General features: G+C 41.2%; 2 protein-coding genes across 3 annotated transcripts in view; both read left to right on the top strand.

The window, feature by feature from the left end:
• Positions 1 to 2,653, top strand: part of Psme4 (proteasome activator subunit 4) — a 105,219-nt gene extending 102,566 nt beyond the window's left edge. For both annotated transcript variants that reach the window (XM_027387689.2, XM_027387691.2), the window contains 2 exons: positions 413 to 551; positions 1,966 to 2,653. In XM_027387689.2, coding sequence (XP_027243490.1) covers positions 413 to 547 — 135 coding nt within the window. In that variant the 3' untranslated portion in view covers positions 548 to 551; positions 1,966 to 2,653. The remainder of the gene's footprint in view (positions 1 to 412; positions 552 to 1,965) is intronic.
• An 8,936-nt stretch (positions 2,654 to 11,589) lies between these two features.
• On the top strand, positions 11,590 to 13,961 carry LOC118237731 (probable G-protein coupled receptor 75). The gene has a single exon (XM_035453502.1). The coding sequence runs from the start codon at positions 11,651 to 11,653 to the stop codon at positions 13,271 to 13,273; it is 1,623 nt and encodes a 540-aa protein (XP_035309393.1). The 5' UTR covers positions 11,590 to 11,650; the 3' UTR covers positions 13,274 to 13,961.
• The last annotated feature ends 1,877 nt before the right edge of the window (positions 13,962 to 15,838 follow it).

The raw sequence follows: 15,838 nt of genomic DNA, 5'->3' as shown, positions 1-15,838 counted from the left end.
TTAAATTCTGTAGCTTCTATCCTTTCTAACCCAACATAAAGAGCACTATTATTCTACATTTTATATCTGCAAAGACTCTCTCATTTCACTGAGGGCTAATGTTAAGCTAGAAATAGTTATTATATTATCTAGTAATGAGCACCCATGCTTCTAAGCTAAACAGGTCACCTTTGTAATATAATGTGTATTGAAACTGGTCTAGCAATGTGGCAGTACATTCCAGTGCTTTGTCCTGAAGTGAAGCTTAGTAATTTTACAGAACATTAGTAGAGACAGAAAACTGACTTCATTTTCTGACACTGTAGCATTTGCACTATGTGAGAGCTGAGCTCTAGGTGGATTCTAATTAGCTGAAGATAACTGGTGCTTACTGTAGTCCTTAGAAGTTAAAGTGCCCATGGGTTTATTACAGATGACTGTAAAGAAGACTTTATCCAATTTCCGAAGGACACACCATGACAACTGGCAAGAACACAAGCAGCAGTTCACTGACGATCAGCTGCTTGTCCTCACTGACCTCCTTGTGTCACCATGCTATTATGCATAGAGAGGTGAGTTGCATGTGACATCCCCAGCAGTCTCATCCCATTGATGACTGAGGAAAGAATATCTACAAGTTTTTAAACTTTGCTGACATTTTTGATGTAACTGCTTAAATCAAGTGGAAGGTTTGTTTGCTTTGACTTTTTAAGACAGGGATAGCTCTGTAGATCAGGCTAGATTTACATTTAGAGTACTAGGTGTGTAGCCGTGTGTTCACCTGACTGTGAACATGGCTTTTGAGGTGTGTGTGTGGGGGGGGGGGTTAATATAGTTCAGAGGTGGAGCTCAAATTTAGCACAGATGAGGACCTCGGTTCAATTTCGAGCACTTAGGTAAACAAACATGATGACTTGTGCCTTACCTTCAGAGGGTTTGGTTAGGTGGATTGGTTGGTTGGTTTTTTGAGGCAGTGCCTCACTGTGTAACCCTGGCTACCTGGAGCTTGCAGCCATCCTGCTTTTGTAAGCATTCTGGATGTTTGTCTCTATATTCCACTAATTTCAGAGTTTGAAACCAGCCCTGAGTTACAGAGTGAGATTCTGTCTCAATAAAATAAAAATATGGCTTTTACTGTGTTCAGTGGAAATAAGTCCCATAGAATTTCTCATGACTTTGTTTCCATATTTAGGCAGGGAATTTATGAGACAGTTAAAAAACAAGTAGTAGCCTGGGTTAGTCAGGTGAAAGAAAAGAAATTGTAGTCCAAGTTGCTTCCTGAGTGGAACATTTGGGGTGATACTGGGAACTCTGGGTTCTGTAGTCATGAGAACACTTCATCTGGATTCTTTTTTTTTTTTTTTTTTTTTTTTAATGTGTATGAGTATTTGACTTGAATATATGTGCACATGTGCATGCCATGCTTGTGGAGGCCAGAGGAGGGAACTGAGTTGATGATTGTGTTAGTTGCTGGGAAGAAATGCTCTTAACTTTTGAGTCGTCTCTCTAGTCCATTATCTGGAATCTTTTTTGTTTGTTTGGTTTTTGTTTTTGTTTTTGTTTTTTGTTTTTTGTTTTTTTTTTTTTTTTGTTTTTTGTTTTTTTTTTAGATTCTTTACCCCCTACCCCAGCTATTCTAGAATTCACTATGTTAATCAGGTGGCCTCAAACTCACTCTGCCTCTCCCCCTTCAGGAGTGCTGGTATTAAAGGTATTCCTCACTGAATACAAGTCATCTAAATTCATAAATGCATATTACCCTCTGTAAGGTGGGGGGCAGGAAGTCCCTATTCAGGGGACAGGGAAATGAAGAAAGTCTACTCATAAAAGCTTCAGAAATTCCTGAAGGAAGTGAAGGGTACTGGGAAAGATCAGGGAGGGAAAAAAAAAGAAAAACATACCATGACACTGAGAGACAAGCAGGTGGGATTTTACAACTGAGTGTTTTGTTACCTAACAGAATTTTTTTTTTCCTCCTTAATGCAGATGACTAGTCCTGATTTGGGGCTCAATTCATCAAAAATTCCAGATCCTCAGGTATCATCTGTGGTGACTCTCTGCAGGTCTCACAATTCAGCCTCTGTTGAGCTGTCTTCATTTTAGTGACTTCGGTGTTTGGCCTCATTAGTCTTCGTTCACAGGTTCCCAGCTGCCATTTGATTTCCTAACTTGTCCTGAAGTTTCCCAGAATACTGATCACTTTTTCTTTGAGACGTATGACAAAGTCACAAAGTCTCAGACTAGAAATAACCCAGTATGATCATGGCATCATGACCAAACAGTCTAGAAATTTGTTAAAAAACAATTTCCTTGGAATGGAGAGAATACTCGTCAGTAATGTAGGTCCTGTCGTTTCGTTCATCTCCAATTATTTTGACTCCTTCCTCAAAGGCTGTTGGATTTAATGGTAGTAGGCCATGGGCCATGCATCTGAAGTCTGGAGAGCCACGAAGAGAAACGGATCAAAGTGGGCTAGTCTCAGAATTAACCTATGACCTGACAGATTGTTTGACCACATTGCAGAAGTCTTCGTCTGTGTCCCCACAGACTGGAGTTTTTGGTGCTGAATAAGAGCCAATTGCTGAAAAACTGGGGGTTTGGTGAATAAATTTTAGACTGATTTGTATGTGTATACAGTGTGTGATTTTAAAAATAAAAACAACATCAATAAACACCTTGGCTGGTTGCTTTTTACCCTTTAGTCTTCATAAATATTGTTTTGCACCTCACCTTGAAATACGTTGTACCTCATATAAATGGACAATTGTACAATTGCTGTGTTTAAGGAAATTTTCTTTTCATATCTCTCGCTTGCTCTCTCTCTCTCTATTTCCCCCTCTCCCTCTCTTCCTCCCTCCCTCTCCCCCCTTCTGCCCCATCCCTGCCTTTCCCTCTTCCCTCTCCCCCTTCTGCCTGCATTCCTTCCTGCCTGCAGAATCATTGAAACTAATAAGAGTTGGTATGTGACTTGTTTGGTGTGTTACATAGATGTAAAAGGTTGTGTAAACTGTAGAGATAACATTGGCAAGATTTTGTACAGATGCAGCCCTTAACACAACCATTGTGTGACTCGTTTGTAAGGATTCACACACAACATTTTACTATAGCAACTTGGGGCTTTTGTACCTACACAATACCATTTTTAGTGTGTGTTTTTAAATTATTTTCTTTTATCTTTTCATGTTACAAAAGCTGAAAAGTAGGATTATTTAATATTAAAATATCTGGATTTTTTGTACCTTTCTGTGTGTATCTCTGAATGATAACATGTTTGCCTGTCACAACTTAAAAAGTTCAGACTATCTTTTAGTTGGGATAATTCACAAGTTAATGAATGTCATCTGTGACACACCCCTAAAGGAACACTGCGGTATATTTTTTAGTGTTTACATGCTGAGCTTTCCAATTTAAGCACAGCAGTGGTCTGAGTAGAATATTGAAGTGTCAGCATATACAGACACAATCCCTGTATAGAGTGGTGCCTAATTGATGATTTCAATTGTGTAACTAGTTTAAAACCCAATAAAATAGATTGTTTTTGATGCCTGACTTCTGTCTTCATTAAGAGAAGACAGTTTTCTAGGCAGTAACTTTTGTGGATTATTTGCCTTCTTAGGTTTACATCTGTGAATTTTTTCCCTTTGGCCAGAATGAATTACCTAACTCTGCCCTGTTAAGTACAGGACATGTTCTTGCTAGCCACATGTAACTAGTGATTAGCACATTTAATAGTACAGGTGAACTTTTCTGTCATCACCTAAATGGGTGATTCTCTAAGACCACCCTTTAAGTAGTGAGACTTTGAATTATTGCCCACTTCAGACTTTTCTTTTTCCTATTTTAGTTGTTTATTAGTTTTGTTGTAGAAAATATATATAAATAGCTTTAGCTCCTAAGTGGGAATTTAAAGAAATATGTGCTTGGTAGTATCTTTAGTTAAAATTTTGCTGGATGGAATTCAGGCTTCACCATCTTTTTAAAGTGTCAGGGTGGCACCTACAAATAAAGCATTCTGGATCCTGAGCCAGAAGACTACGAATAAGACTAAAATTTCAACAACAACAAAAAAATCCTTATTGATTTAGCCTATCAGTGATAAGTACCTGATGAAAAAAAAAACCAGATCTAGATTCTACTCGACCTAAAAGCAGAATCCCTTAATCTGAATATCCTCGTAGCAGCAATATCAGGTTTGTTCCTTATTAGTTTGAAATTAAATGTTTTATCATTGCATGATTTTCTACAAGTGGTCCCAAACTGGAATGAGAGAGAGAAGAACTGGATGGTTGATGCTATCTAATGCAGCTTTGGGAATATGTGATACAATAAGGATGGAGCAAAAACAATGTCAACGAGATGCAAGCTGGCAGAATGCAGCAGAGAGGCAACAGTATTAGAAAGCCATTGTTGGTTAGACTGGAAAGGTCATAGGTTTCTGTGAGTTTGGGTGAGTAATGAAAGAACAAAATGTAGGGGTTTGTAAGATCTAATCTTTAGTTTCTGAAGGGATCCTTTGCAGATCGTATTTAAAGGCTCTTTTCTTCACTGTTAATGTGACTGAGGGACTCTAGAGTATAGTTCAATAGTCAAGGGCTTGCCTAGCACAGCAGAGTCCATGAGTACAAACCCAGCAGTTGAGGGGGGTGCCTTTGTAGATCTTTCTCATGGTTTGAGTATTGTTCCACTGTTGGATATTAAAGTAGCTTTCCATTTTCTATACTTCAGAATACACTCTAGTGCCTGTCTTAATGCTTAACACTTTACAGCTTCTATCAGCGAATCCAAGGAATAAGATTTAGGTGGAGAGATCCTGATTACAGTTGTTTGCCACTGTGCCCAGTGAATATGAACATGTTATTCACCTTGGTATATGCTTTCCCCAAATGGACATGTTAATGGCGTGTCAGTTGGTTTGTGCTGGAATGCTGGTTTTATACAGATGGATAGCCTGTTCACATGTCTTTTGTATTAGTATGCAGGTGTTGTACTCTAGTTTATCAACCTCACTGCTATATCTTTGCACATTATTATTTTGTATTTCTGAGTAACCCCACATAGCTCTAGAACCGATGTGCAAGCAGTAGTTAATTTATTTGGAGAGACATATACTTTGGGTCAGAATTTCCACTGTAACTGCCAATTTTTTTTTTTCCCTCAATTGTTTCTAGAGCCCAGTGTTACCCTTACTGACAGCATATCTTAGAACTGCTATATTGCCAGGTGTCTGGGGAGTAGAACATGATTTATGTGGGAATTAGTTGGGAATTGTTCTTTAGTATTCTTTATTTCTAAACAATTCCGGTATTTCACAAAACTCTTCTAGCATCTTTCTTAGCAAAAAGTGTGGGGAAAATTTAAATTTGTTACTAGTTTGTATTTATAAAGAAAAAGTTAAGTAAAAATGGAGCAAGGTTGTAGTAGCTCCACAAGATATTTCACCTGGATGGAAGTCAAGGTTTTTGACTTCTAGTACCAGCTGGAAGAAGGGACATTTTTAAATACATTCTGTATTTCTAAATATCAGATGAGATTAGAAAAGTAGGAGAAGCGTAATTAACCATGCTGGAATCCTGAAGGAGTAAAGTAGATAAATTTCGTGATGACTCCGACTAAAAGCCAAATTGAGTTTATTTATAGACGTATGGACTTTAGGAGATGAGACGCTATTAGTCGTCTTTTTTTTTTTTTTTTGGTGTTTGTTAAAATAGGCCTAACTGGGTTGCACAGTCACTTTTCAAGATTTTCACACTCAACACAATTTAATAGTTCCTGTTTTCTGTTTACATTTCACCCACCCATACTTCTATTTCTAGGACACGTACGTGTACTGAAGTTGGTTTAATTAAAGTTGTTATAATGACCTGAACAGGCTAGTGAGAAAGCCAAGAAGGCCAGCTTGAAGGCTATCCTATCTGTAGGTATTCTCAGAGGCCTGTAGAGAGACCCCCCTTCATCTCAGACTCCCGGTCTCCTCCAAAAGCAAGCCTTACCTCAGGGTTGCATTGTGCCTGGCATCCCTGCCTTAACTGTCTTCTTTGCTGTGTATCACGGTGAGGCAACCTAGGGTCCTGGCGCACGCCCACAGGCTGAGGATGCCTCTGCGCACTTCACAATCCGGGCAGCGGGAGGGTGCCGGCAGGCGGGGCGGCCAGGGCTGGAGGGAGGGGCCGCGCCCCGTGTTCGGTTGGTGACTGCGTCTTCCGCCAGGCTCGCCAAGGCTCCAGGGATGCGTGGAGATGGAGGCGGCAATGGCGACGATTCCTTTAGCCTGGCAGCATCCAGGTCCGCCGGCTCAGCTGGTGTCGCGGCTGCGACATGGAGGAGGAAGGGCGGCGCTGTGGCCAGCCCTCAGGTGAGAGGCCGCGGGCCCAGACCAGAAGGACTCTGGCGGGAGCGGGGAGCAAGCTGAGTTTGGCCTGGCAGGATGGCAGTGTTCGCCTGCAGCCTGCAGGAATCTCCTAGGCTCTAAATGGATGGACCACAACCCACCACCACAAGGTTGAGTCCAAGCATCCCTGGACCGACCTAGGCCTATCTTTCCTTAAATTCTAGAGGGCCCCTACCCACAGCCAATAACTAATGGGGGTAAACCTGCAGTCTCCCACTCCCTTGGTCCTTAGTTCACAGCCGCCTCCCTCCACCCGAGACCCAGGTCTTCCCACCCTGTCAGCTATTGGCAGTATCAAGGGGCAGTTCAGCTGGTTAGAAAGAATGGGAGGTTTGAAATATCTCACTGACCTTGGGCGAGTTATCTAGCCTCCCTGAGGTTTCCCAGAGCCATTCAAATCAGCAGGAATGGGACAGAACTTTGTTTCCTGTGAGGGTTAGGCTCAGAAAATGCCTGCCAGGAAGAAAGGACACTTCTTGGGGGTGGGATAGATTGTAATAATCCAAGTCATGAGTTAACTTGTAAGGCTTAGAAATGTCCTAACGTTTGCTTCAAAAATTAAAACAGCACAGTATTGGGAACCCATCACACTTTTTCTTTTTAAAGAGAGGGGGCTTAGTATGTAGCCCAGGCTGGCTTTCAAGGAGGTGGTCTTCTTGCCTTATCCTCGTGAGTGCTTGGGATTACAGGTTTTGCCGCCACATCCAACTTTTAAACATCTTATTTTGCTGGTTTTACAACACAGTCTCTCTGTATAGCCTTGGTTGGCCTGGAGCTTGCTATGTAGATCAGACTAGTCTCAAGATCTGCCTGCTTCTGCCTCCTGTGCGCTGGAATTAAGGTCCTGTGCCACGCTGCATTTTAATAGGAGTTGACACTATGCAGTATGTTTGGAATTCCTGGTTCTTCTAGTTACCTCAGTATCCCTCCTCAACTGTAATGAGATGCGTGTTAATTTTGTGAAAAAGTCTTACCATCTGTATGTAATCCAGACTAGAAATTTACTTATAATCCTGGCTGGCTTTGAATTCGTGGTCCTCTTGGCTCAGCCTCCCCAGATGTATGCTACTACACTCTGCTCATCATGTCTTCTGTGGTTAATATATATGCTTAAGACTGGTATTCTGGGCCAGGTGGTAGTGGCACGTGCTTTAATCCCAGCACTCAGGAGGCAGAGGCAGGTGGATGTCTGTGAGTTCAAGACCAGCCTGGTCTACAAGAGCTAGTTCCAGGGCAACCTCCAAAGCCACTGAGAAACCCTGTCTTGAAAAAACAAAAAAGGACTGGTATTCTGGACTGGTGAAATGGCTCACCAGTAAAGGTCCTTGTCAACAATCCTGAGGACCCACATGATCAAAGCAGAGATCCAATTTACACAAATTATCCTTAAAACTCCACATGTATTCCTGTCTTAGGGTCTCTGTTGCTATGCTAAAACACTGTGACCAAAGCCACTTGGTGAGAAAAAGGTTTATTTCATTTTATAACTCATAGTATATCACACAAAGTCAGGGCAGGAATTCAAAGCAGGAACTGATGGAGATGCTGTGGAGGACACCTGTGTACTGGCTTGCTTTTTTCATGGCTTGCTCAGCCTGTTTTCTTATGGTACCCAGAACCACCCACAGTGAGCCCACATCAATTAAGAAAATGTACCACAAGTTTCCCACAGGCCAGCCTCAGGTCTACTGAGCAAGTTCCAGGACAGCCTCCAAAGCCACAGAGAAACCCTGTCTCAAAAAACCAAAAATAAATAAATAAAATAAAATAAAATGTAAAGCTGGTATTATAAATTAAAATTATTCTGATACATTTAGTGTTTAGGAATCACTAGTGAACCACTATTGACTTTGTTCCAAAGCACTAAATACACACACACACACACACACACACACACACACACACACACACACACACACACACGAGATGCATGTATGTATGTATGTATGTATGTATGTATGTATGTATATAATATATATTCTCTGTGTCATAGCCCTAGTTGTCCTGGAACTCACTTTGTAGACCAGGCTGGCTTTGAACTAATAGAGATCCACCTGCCTTTGCCTCCTGAGTGCTGTCAGTAAAGGAATGTGTCACCATGTCCAGCTTATATATTTGTTTTTGTTCTTAATTTCCTCTTAAAATCCCAAGAGATAGTACTGAGCTCTGGATTGGCTTTCTCTCCTGTTCTTTATTGTTTTTGAAGTTTTGTATTCCAAGAACTTTTACTTGAGAACAGAGTATTTTAATACTTAATAGGATTGTTTTGAAAGTGAAATAAAGTTTGATATATAAAGCTTCAGGTATGAGAGCATAGCAATAAATGACAGCTGTTGTAATTTAGCTTTGACCTAGGGATCCCTCTCTTGAGTGTGTGTGTGTGTGTGTGTGTGTGTGTGTGTGTGTGTGTGTGTGTGTGTGTGTGATGGACTTAAAGAATGTGGTCTTTGAGAAGCAAGTGTTTAGATTGTGTTGAAGTTCTGCCGCCTTGCCGAGTTATCTTTCCAACTGGGTTTCCTCATCTTCAGAATGGAGGTACAGATATTATTTTGAGACTTTGGGGAAATTCAGTAGCGTGGAACACTGAGAATAGTGCCCAGCATATCACAAACACTTTCTTAATAGACATTGACAGTTGTGCTGACAGATTGTATTGCTGTTATTTCCTAATGTGGAGTTCTATATATTTTTAATTGATTATGCAACATTGCCCCCACAGCAATTCCAAACCATCTTCCCAACCACAGAACTGAACCTAAGACCTCATGCATGCCAGGCAAGTGCATTACCACTAAGCTAGAACACCCAGCCTTTTCTTTTTTCTTTCTTTCAATATATATATATATATATTTGCTACAGTGTCATACAGAGTTGCCCAGGCTGTCTGGTCCTCCTGCCTCAGTCCTCAGCCTCCTGAGTATCTGAGATTACAGCCTGTGCCACCAATCCAGACTTTGTGTCCCCCCCTTTCCTTACTGTCCTTTTTTCACCTTGGTTAATGTTGGTGACTCATCATCTCATCTTCTACATGTATAGCTTGGGGTCTTTGGGGTCTTGTAACTTCCATTGTTCCACTTATCTTTATTTCTCTACCATGTTTGTCATTCTTATGCTTCCCCTGGCCCAAATTCTTGCTACTCTAGTGTCTCCACCCCTCCCCTGCCCCCCCCCCGTGCCTTCTCAGATAGGGTTTTTTTTCTTCCTTTTTATAAATTAACTCCAAGGAACATTTTTTAACCATCAGTGAAACATTGTCTTTTCACTGTAACAATATCAAAATTGTTTACAAACAGGCATGTAGCCTTAAACTAAAAACAGTAATAGCTATCCATTCTTATATAACTGTAACCATTGATAAATGTTCTTTCTAGATTCATACTTTTATCTCCCATAGGACTTAGTTTAAAGAAAACTTATTTTGCAGAAAAGTTGGTGTCAGCATGTGTGTTCTGCAGTCTGTGGTCACTGAAGTAGCAGCAAAGGCTGCTTCTGCCTTAACGAGGGACAGAGTGACTCTCCCAGAACTCATCTGTCTGATTCTCACTGCCAAGCTGTACTTGTGGTCAAATGCTGAAAGGCTTCTGTTCTATCCAGTCCATAGCTATTGCTCAGAACCCCAGTAATCCCTCATTGACTGGGCCCAGTCTGCACCCCTGATCCAATAGCTAAAGGGTTGGCACTTGGAAGCCTCTGGGGTCCAGCTCAAGGTGGTGGTTAACCATTCTGAGCATAGGCTCTGGACCCCCTCAGTGCCATTGTTTAACCCTGCAATGTTAGACTAAAGTAGACATTCTCCAGTTGTCAAGAGCAGGGCACTAAATGGTATCTGTCTTGCTGGATTCTTGTTTGGGAGAGGATGGATAGTGAAGATTGGTGTAAGTATATATTACATTTCCTTGCATAAGAGAGAAAAATGATTATGAAGAAAGAAAGGAACAAGAAGGTTATTCTTTTAAAGCTCAAAGTGCTTCTTAATCATCTATGTGCATTCAGCAGCTAGCATAATACTGCCCCAAGACACACGTGTAGTTAATGTAACCTCTTATTTGATGATGAGGCCATCTCTGTTGTAATAATAACTAACACTTAGAGTTGCTGTAGTGGTGCTTTTTAAATTTTACTTCATTTTTATAGTATGTGTATATGTGTATGGGGGTACGTGTATGAAGGAATGCAAATGTCTATGGAGTCCAAGAAAAGGCATCTGATCCTCTGGAGTTGGAGTTATAGATGGGCCACCCAACCTGGATGCTGGCACTGGAACCTGGGCCCTCTGCAAGAGCAATATATACTTTTAATCACTAGGCAATCTCTCCAGCTCTCATAGTGGTATGGTGTGTGTGTGTGTGTGTGTGTGTGTGTGTGTGTGTGTGTGTGCGTGTTTGCTGGTGATCACACACCAAACCCCTCCTATATGCTTGACAGCTGCAGCACCATCGTGCTACATTTTCAGACCCCAAAGGGTTGCTTTGCACCTTGGAAATTACAAATATAATATCAGACATATTTTGTTACTTTAATTTTTTTCAACTTTTTTCAAATGTAGTCCTACATGAATTTTTCTTTTTCAAAAGAGGGTTTTCAATTGGCCAAGAACTTAACTCTCAAACTAGGAAAAGAATAAATGCTGAGAAATAGAGGTTTCTCCTTAGACAAAATAATGGGATTTGTTGGTGATTTATGAGCATTTATTGAGGGCCACATTATGTATGAACAATACCCTCTTGCTAGTATTTCAAGCACATCCTGTTGCTTGCCTCAGTCTTGCTGCAGAAACCTATTCTCTATTTCCCGAGCTGTTCATTCTCCTCCCCGCCCATCACCTTTCACCCAGCTGGCTTCTCACCAAAGTTCCCTTCATCCTTTCTCAGCTCCTCCTGGAGAGAGAGATTCATTTCCCTTTGTAGTTCCTGCAACCACCCCGATGTATCTCCACCCAGGAAGAGATCATGGCCTTCCAGTGGAGAAGTCATCCTCCTGTGTGTCTCCATTGTCTGGTCCGGGATGCCCTTTCTATGTTAGACTTTGTGGCATGCCTTTCAAAGCAATAGAGATGAAGAACTTGAATGCTTTTGTAAAGTGGAATGCAATTGTTATGCTCGCTAATCCTTTTCTGTTTCTGGGTACTTTTTTTTTTTTTTTTTTTTTTTTGTGCAGGCTTAACTTCCTTGGCTCTCTTTTGGCACATGTCCCTCGTCTGTGAGTTGAGGTCCCGACTCTCTTCCTGTTGATTATTTTTTTTTTTTTTTTGAGAACACAAGTAAGAGACACCTTTCTCTGAAGATGAACTCAAGTGGCCCCCTTCAGAATGTGCCCAATGCCACCTTGCTGTACATACCTCCCTTGCAGGGAGGAAACAGCACTTCACTCCAGGAGGATCTTCGAGATTTTATCCACACGGCCACCTTGGTGACCTGCACTTTTCTGCTTGCCGTTATCTTCTGTCTAGGCTCTTATGGCAACTTTATTGTCTTCTTGTCTTTCTTTGACCCAGCCTTCAGGAAGTTCAGAACCAACTTTGATTTCATGATCCTGAACCTGTCTTTCTGTGATCTCTTTATCTGTGGGATTACAGCCCCCATGTTCACCTTTGTGCTATTCTTCAGCTCAGCCAGTAGCATCCCAGATACTTTCTGCTTCACCTTCCACCTTACCAGTTCAGGCTTCATCATCATGTCCCTCAAGATGGTGGCTGTAATAGCCCTGCACCGGCTCCGAATGGTGTTAGGGAAGCAACCTAATTGCACAGCCTCCTTCTCCTGCATCTTGCTCCTCACCTTGCTTCTCTGGGCCACCAGTTTTACCCTTGCCACCTTGGCTACACTGAGAACCAGTAAGTCTCACTTGTGTCTCCCCATGTCCAGTCTGATGGCTGGAGAAGGGAAAGCCATTCTGTCCCTGTATGTTGTTGACTTTACCTTCTGTGTTGCCGTGGTGTCCGTTTCCTACATCATGATCGCTCAGACCCTCCGGAAGAATGCTCAAGTAAAAAAGTGTCCCCCTGTGATCACAGTTGATGCTTCCAAAGCACAGCCATTCACGGGGGCCGCTGTGAAGGGATGTGGAGATCCTACCCAGTGTGCTGTGCCAGCACTGTACAGGAACCAGAGTTACAACAAACTACAGCACATTCAGACTCATGGACACACTAAGAATCCCAACCAGATGCAGAACCCCTCTGCCAATCGACTCCAGCTGGTATCAGCCATCAACCTTTCCACTGCCAAGGATTCCAAAGCTGTGGTCACCTGTGTAATCATTGTGTTGTCAGTCCTGGTGTGCTGTCTTCCTCTGGGGATCGCCCTGGTGCAGGTGGTTCTGTCTGACAATGGGAGCTTCATCCTTTACCAGTTTGAACTGTTTGGATTTACTCTGATATTTTTCAAATCAGGATTAAACCCTTTTATATATTCCCGGAACAGTGCTGGGCTGAGAAGGAAAGTGCTCTGGTGCCTCCAGTACATTGGCTTGGCCTTTCTCTGCTGCAAACAGAAGACTCGACTTCGAGCCATGGGAAAAGGGAACCTTGAAATCAATAGAAATAAATCTTCCCATCATGAGACAAACTCTGCCTACATGCTATCTCCAAAGCCACAGAAGAAATTTGTGGACCAGGCTTGTGGCCCAAGCCACTCAAAGGAGAGTGTGGTAAGTCCCAAAGTGTCTGCTGGACACCAGCACTGTGGTCAGAGCAGCTCTACACCCATCAACACTCGGATTGAACCATACTACAGCATCTATAACAGCAGCCCTTCCCAGGAAGAGAGCAGTCTGGGGAAGTTACAGCCAGTGAACTCTTTTGGATTTGCCAGCTCGTACATTGCCATGCATTATTACACAACCAATGATCTGATGCAGGAATATGACAGCACGTCGGCAAAGCAGATTCCCATCCCCTCTGTTTAAAGTCACACGGCCAGAGAGTCAGGAAGGAATGTTTTTCAAAAACAGAACAAACCTTTAAAAGACTTTAAGGTCAGAGGCAAAGCAAAGCTTGAAGAGTCAGCTTAAGAGCTGACCATTAGACTCTCTTTGGTCTAAGATATCAGTATCCAATATGCTTCATGGTTTCTTGACATTTTAAGATTTGATGTATAAGTTTATTTTGGGTTTTACTCTAATGTGTGTCCCAATCTTTTGTACTGAACTACTAAGAAGATGCCAAGAACAATCCTATTGATGACAGCCCTTTGAGTCAGTGTTATGGGTCTTTAGATGTGTTTTGGCCACATTTTTAAAAGGTGTTTGAAAAAAGTGACCTTTCTGAAGTGTTATTTTTATAAAAATATGGAATTTGAGTCTTTGGAGTGCTGAAATAGAAACCAGTATACTTTTTTGGTGGCAAGTTGATTTAAATAAAAAACTTACTGTCAAAGCAGAAAGTAGAAATGTGTTACTTGTTCTTCTGTCCTTATCCAAAGCTCTTACCCGGTGGGAGGCTCTTCATCTTATAAGACAGCCACCTGACAACACAGAGTTGTAATTCTTGTCACTTCTTACCATACACATTGTTGTTTTGTGTCAATTAACTAACTAGATTTACAAAGTGCTTTTGGTTAATTGTTAATTGCTGTTTCAGAAGGACCTTAACCTAACCCAGAATCCTACATAGAGGACTGCACTAGAGTACGGGGCACTGTTCTGAGAGAGCAGGCATAGTGTGTCTCAGCAGTTTGTCTGTGGAAGGAAGTGCACACATCCATCATGCATTTAACACAAGCTACCCTTATTTAACAAGACATAGAGATACCAGAGGAGGGGATTGATATAGGCTTTCCTTCTGTATGAGGAGAATTTAGTAGATAGCCACCTGACAGTATTCACATAGATATTCAAAAATAACCTTTCTAGTTTAAATATTGCTATGGAAAAATTTTCAAGGTGATCTATTAATATTTTCAGATGGAGATTTTTTTGACCTTTTTTTTTCCTTGTTCTATTTTTATGGGGCTTGAGATTGAACCTCAGTCCACATGCATGTTAGGCAACCAGTCTACCACTGAATTTCATCCCTAGCCCAAAACTAATTGTTTTATATTCTCTCATTAACCTTAAACTGGAAATGAGCAACTATGTTATTCTTACACCTGAAACTAATTTTATTAGGTACCTTGAATCCTAGGAGGACAACTGTGAAGTTATATTTTTTTAATGTAAAAACATTTTGGTAATGCAGTTAGGATATGAATTCACTAAAATTTTGGAATACTAACTATTAGATCCAAAACAGAGTATCTTTACAAACTGTTATATCCAACTATTATTCTCAAAGCTCAGAAGTGCGAGGAACAGAAGGCACTCGGCTCAGAGCACCCTGTCCCAGGCTCTGCCCAAACTCCAGGATCACAGGAGGTGCTGAGACATAGAACAGCCCCTTCCCTAGAACTAGTTTAGCCTCCTATAGCTATTGCTTGCTCACTGGTCAGATCTGTTTCAGAAATTTAAGTGTGAGGGCAAATTCAAATTCACCTTCTAGAACTGCTTGCCCAGTTCTCTCTTTCTCTTTCTCCCTCTTTTCTCTTATTTATTCTTGCTACCAAGTTTTATATCATATCCACTCTCCTTTATTTTGGTAGCTGGATATTCTTTTGGAAATCACTCCTACCTGTTTCAACTGTGTTTTTATAGATTCAACACAATGTGGTTATCACTAATATTCCCATTAGACAGATTCAGTATACATACCTCTCTTCAGCAAAGAATTAAGACATCTAATATCCTCTGCCAAAATCATCTGAAGAATTTTGGCAAGTTACCAATTAGATGGGGGTTTTGTTTTGTTTTGTTTCTGAGAGAGGATTTCTTTGTGTAGCCTTGGCTGTCCTGGAACTCTCTCTTTAGACCAGGCTGGACTGAACTTAGAGATTCTTTCTAAACGCTGAGATTAAAGGTATGTGCCACCACTGCCCAATACCAATTAGACTTTTGTCTTTTTTTTTTTTATTGTGGAAAGGTTTTTTATTTGTTTTGTTTTCTTTTTGAGATAGGATTTTTCTATGTAGCCCTGGCTTAGACTTTTGTCTTAATTGAAAACTTAGTGTTTAGTCCAATAAAGTAAGCAAATTTGTAATCAATAACAAGATTATTCACACTTTTAAAGGTTTATGTGTTTGGGACTTGGGAGATTGCTCGGGGGTTAAGAGCACTTGTTCTTCCGAGAATCCAGGTTCAGTTCTCAGCACCCACATGGTGGCTCACAGCCTTCTGTAACCCAGTTCGCTGGGATCCAGTGCCCTCTCCTGACCTCCACGGACACTGTCCATATATGATGCACAGACATACATGCAGGCAAAACACTCAGACATGTAAAATAAATCTTTAAAGTATTTGAGAAATTACATTCAGAAAAAAGAGGTATATGTCCCTTTTGAGGGAGCAGGCATTTAAAATGTGACTTAACAAAAGGCTATAAAAAAATCACTGCTTATAAATTTTTAAATGTTAGGTTTCCTTGTGTGACCTCTGTGTTTG

This window comes from Cricetulus griseus (genome assembly GCF_003668045.3).
Source record: "Cricetulus griseus strain 17A/GY chromosome 1 unlocalized genomic scaffold, alternate assembly CriGri-PICRH-1.0 chr1_1, whole genome shotgun sequence".
Lineage (NCBI taxonomy): Eukaryota > Metazoa > Chordata > Mammalia > Rodentia > Cricetidae > Cricetulus > Cricetulus griseus.
This window is presented reverse-complemented; position numbering and strand designations above follow the sequence as displayed.

Excerpts from the sequence above, each read along its gene's own strand:
- LOC118237731 (XM_035453502.1), top strand. The coding sequence starts at position 11,651 with ATGAACTCAAGTGGCCCCCTTCAGAATGTGCCCAATGCCACCTTGCTG.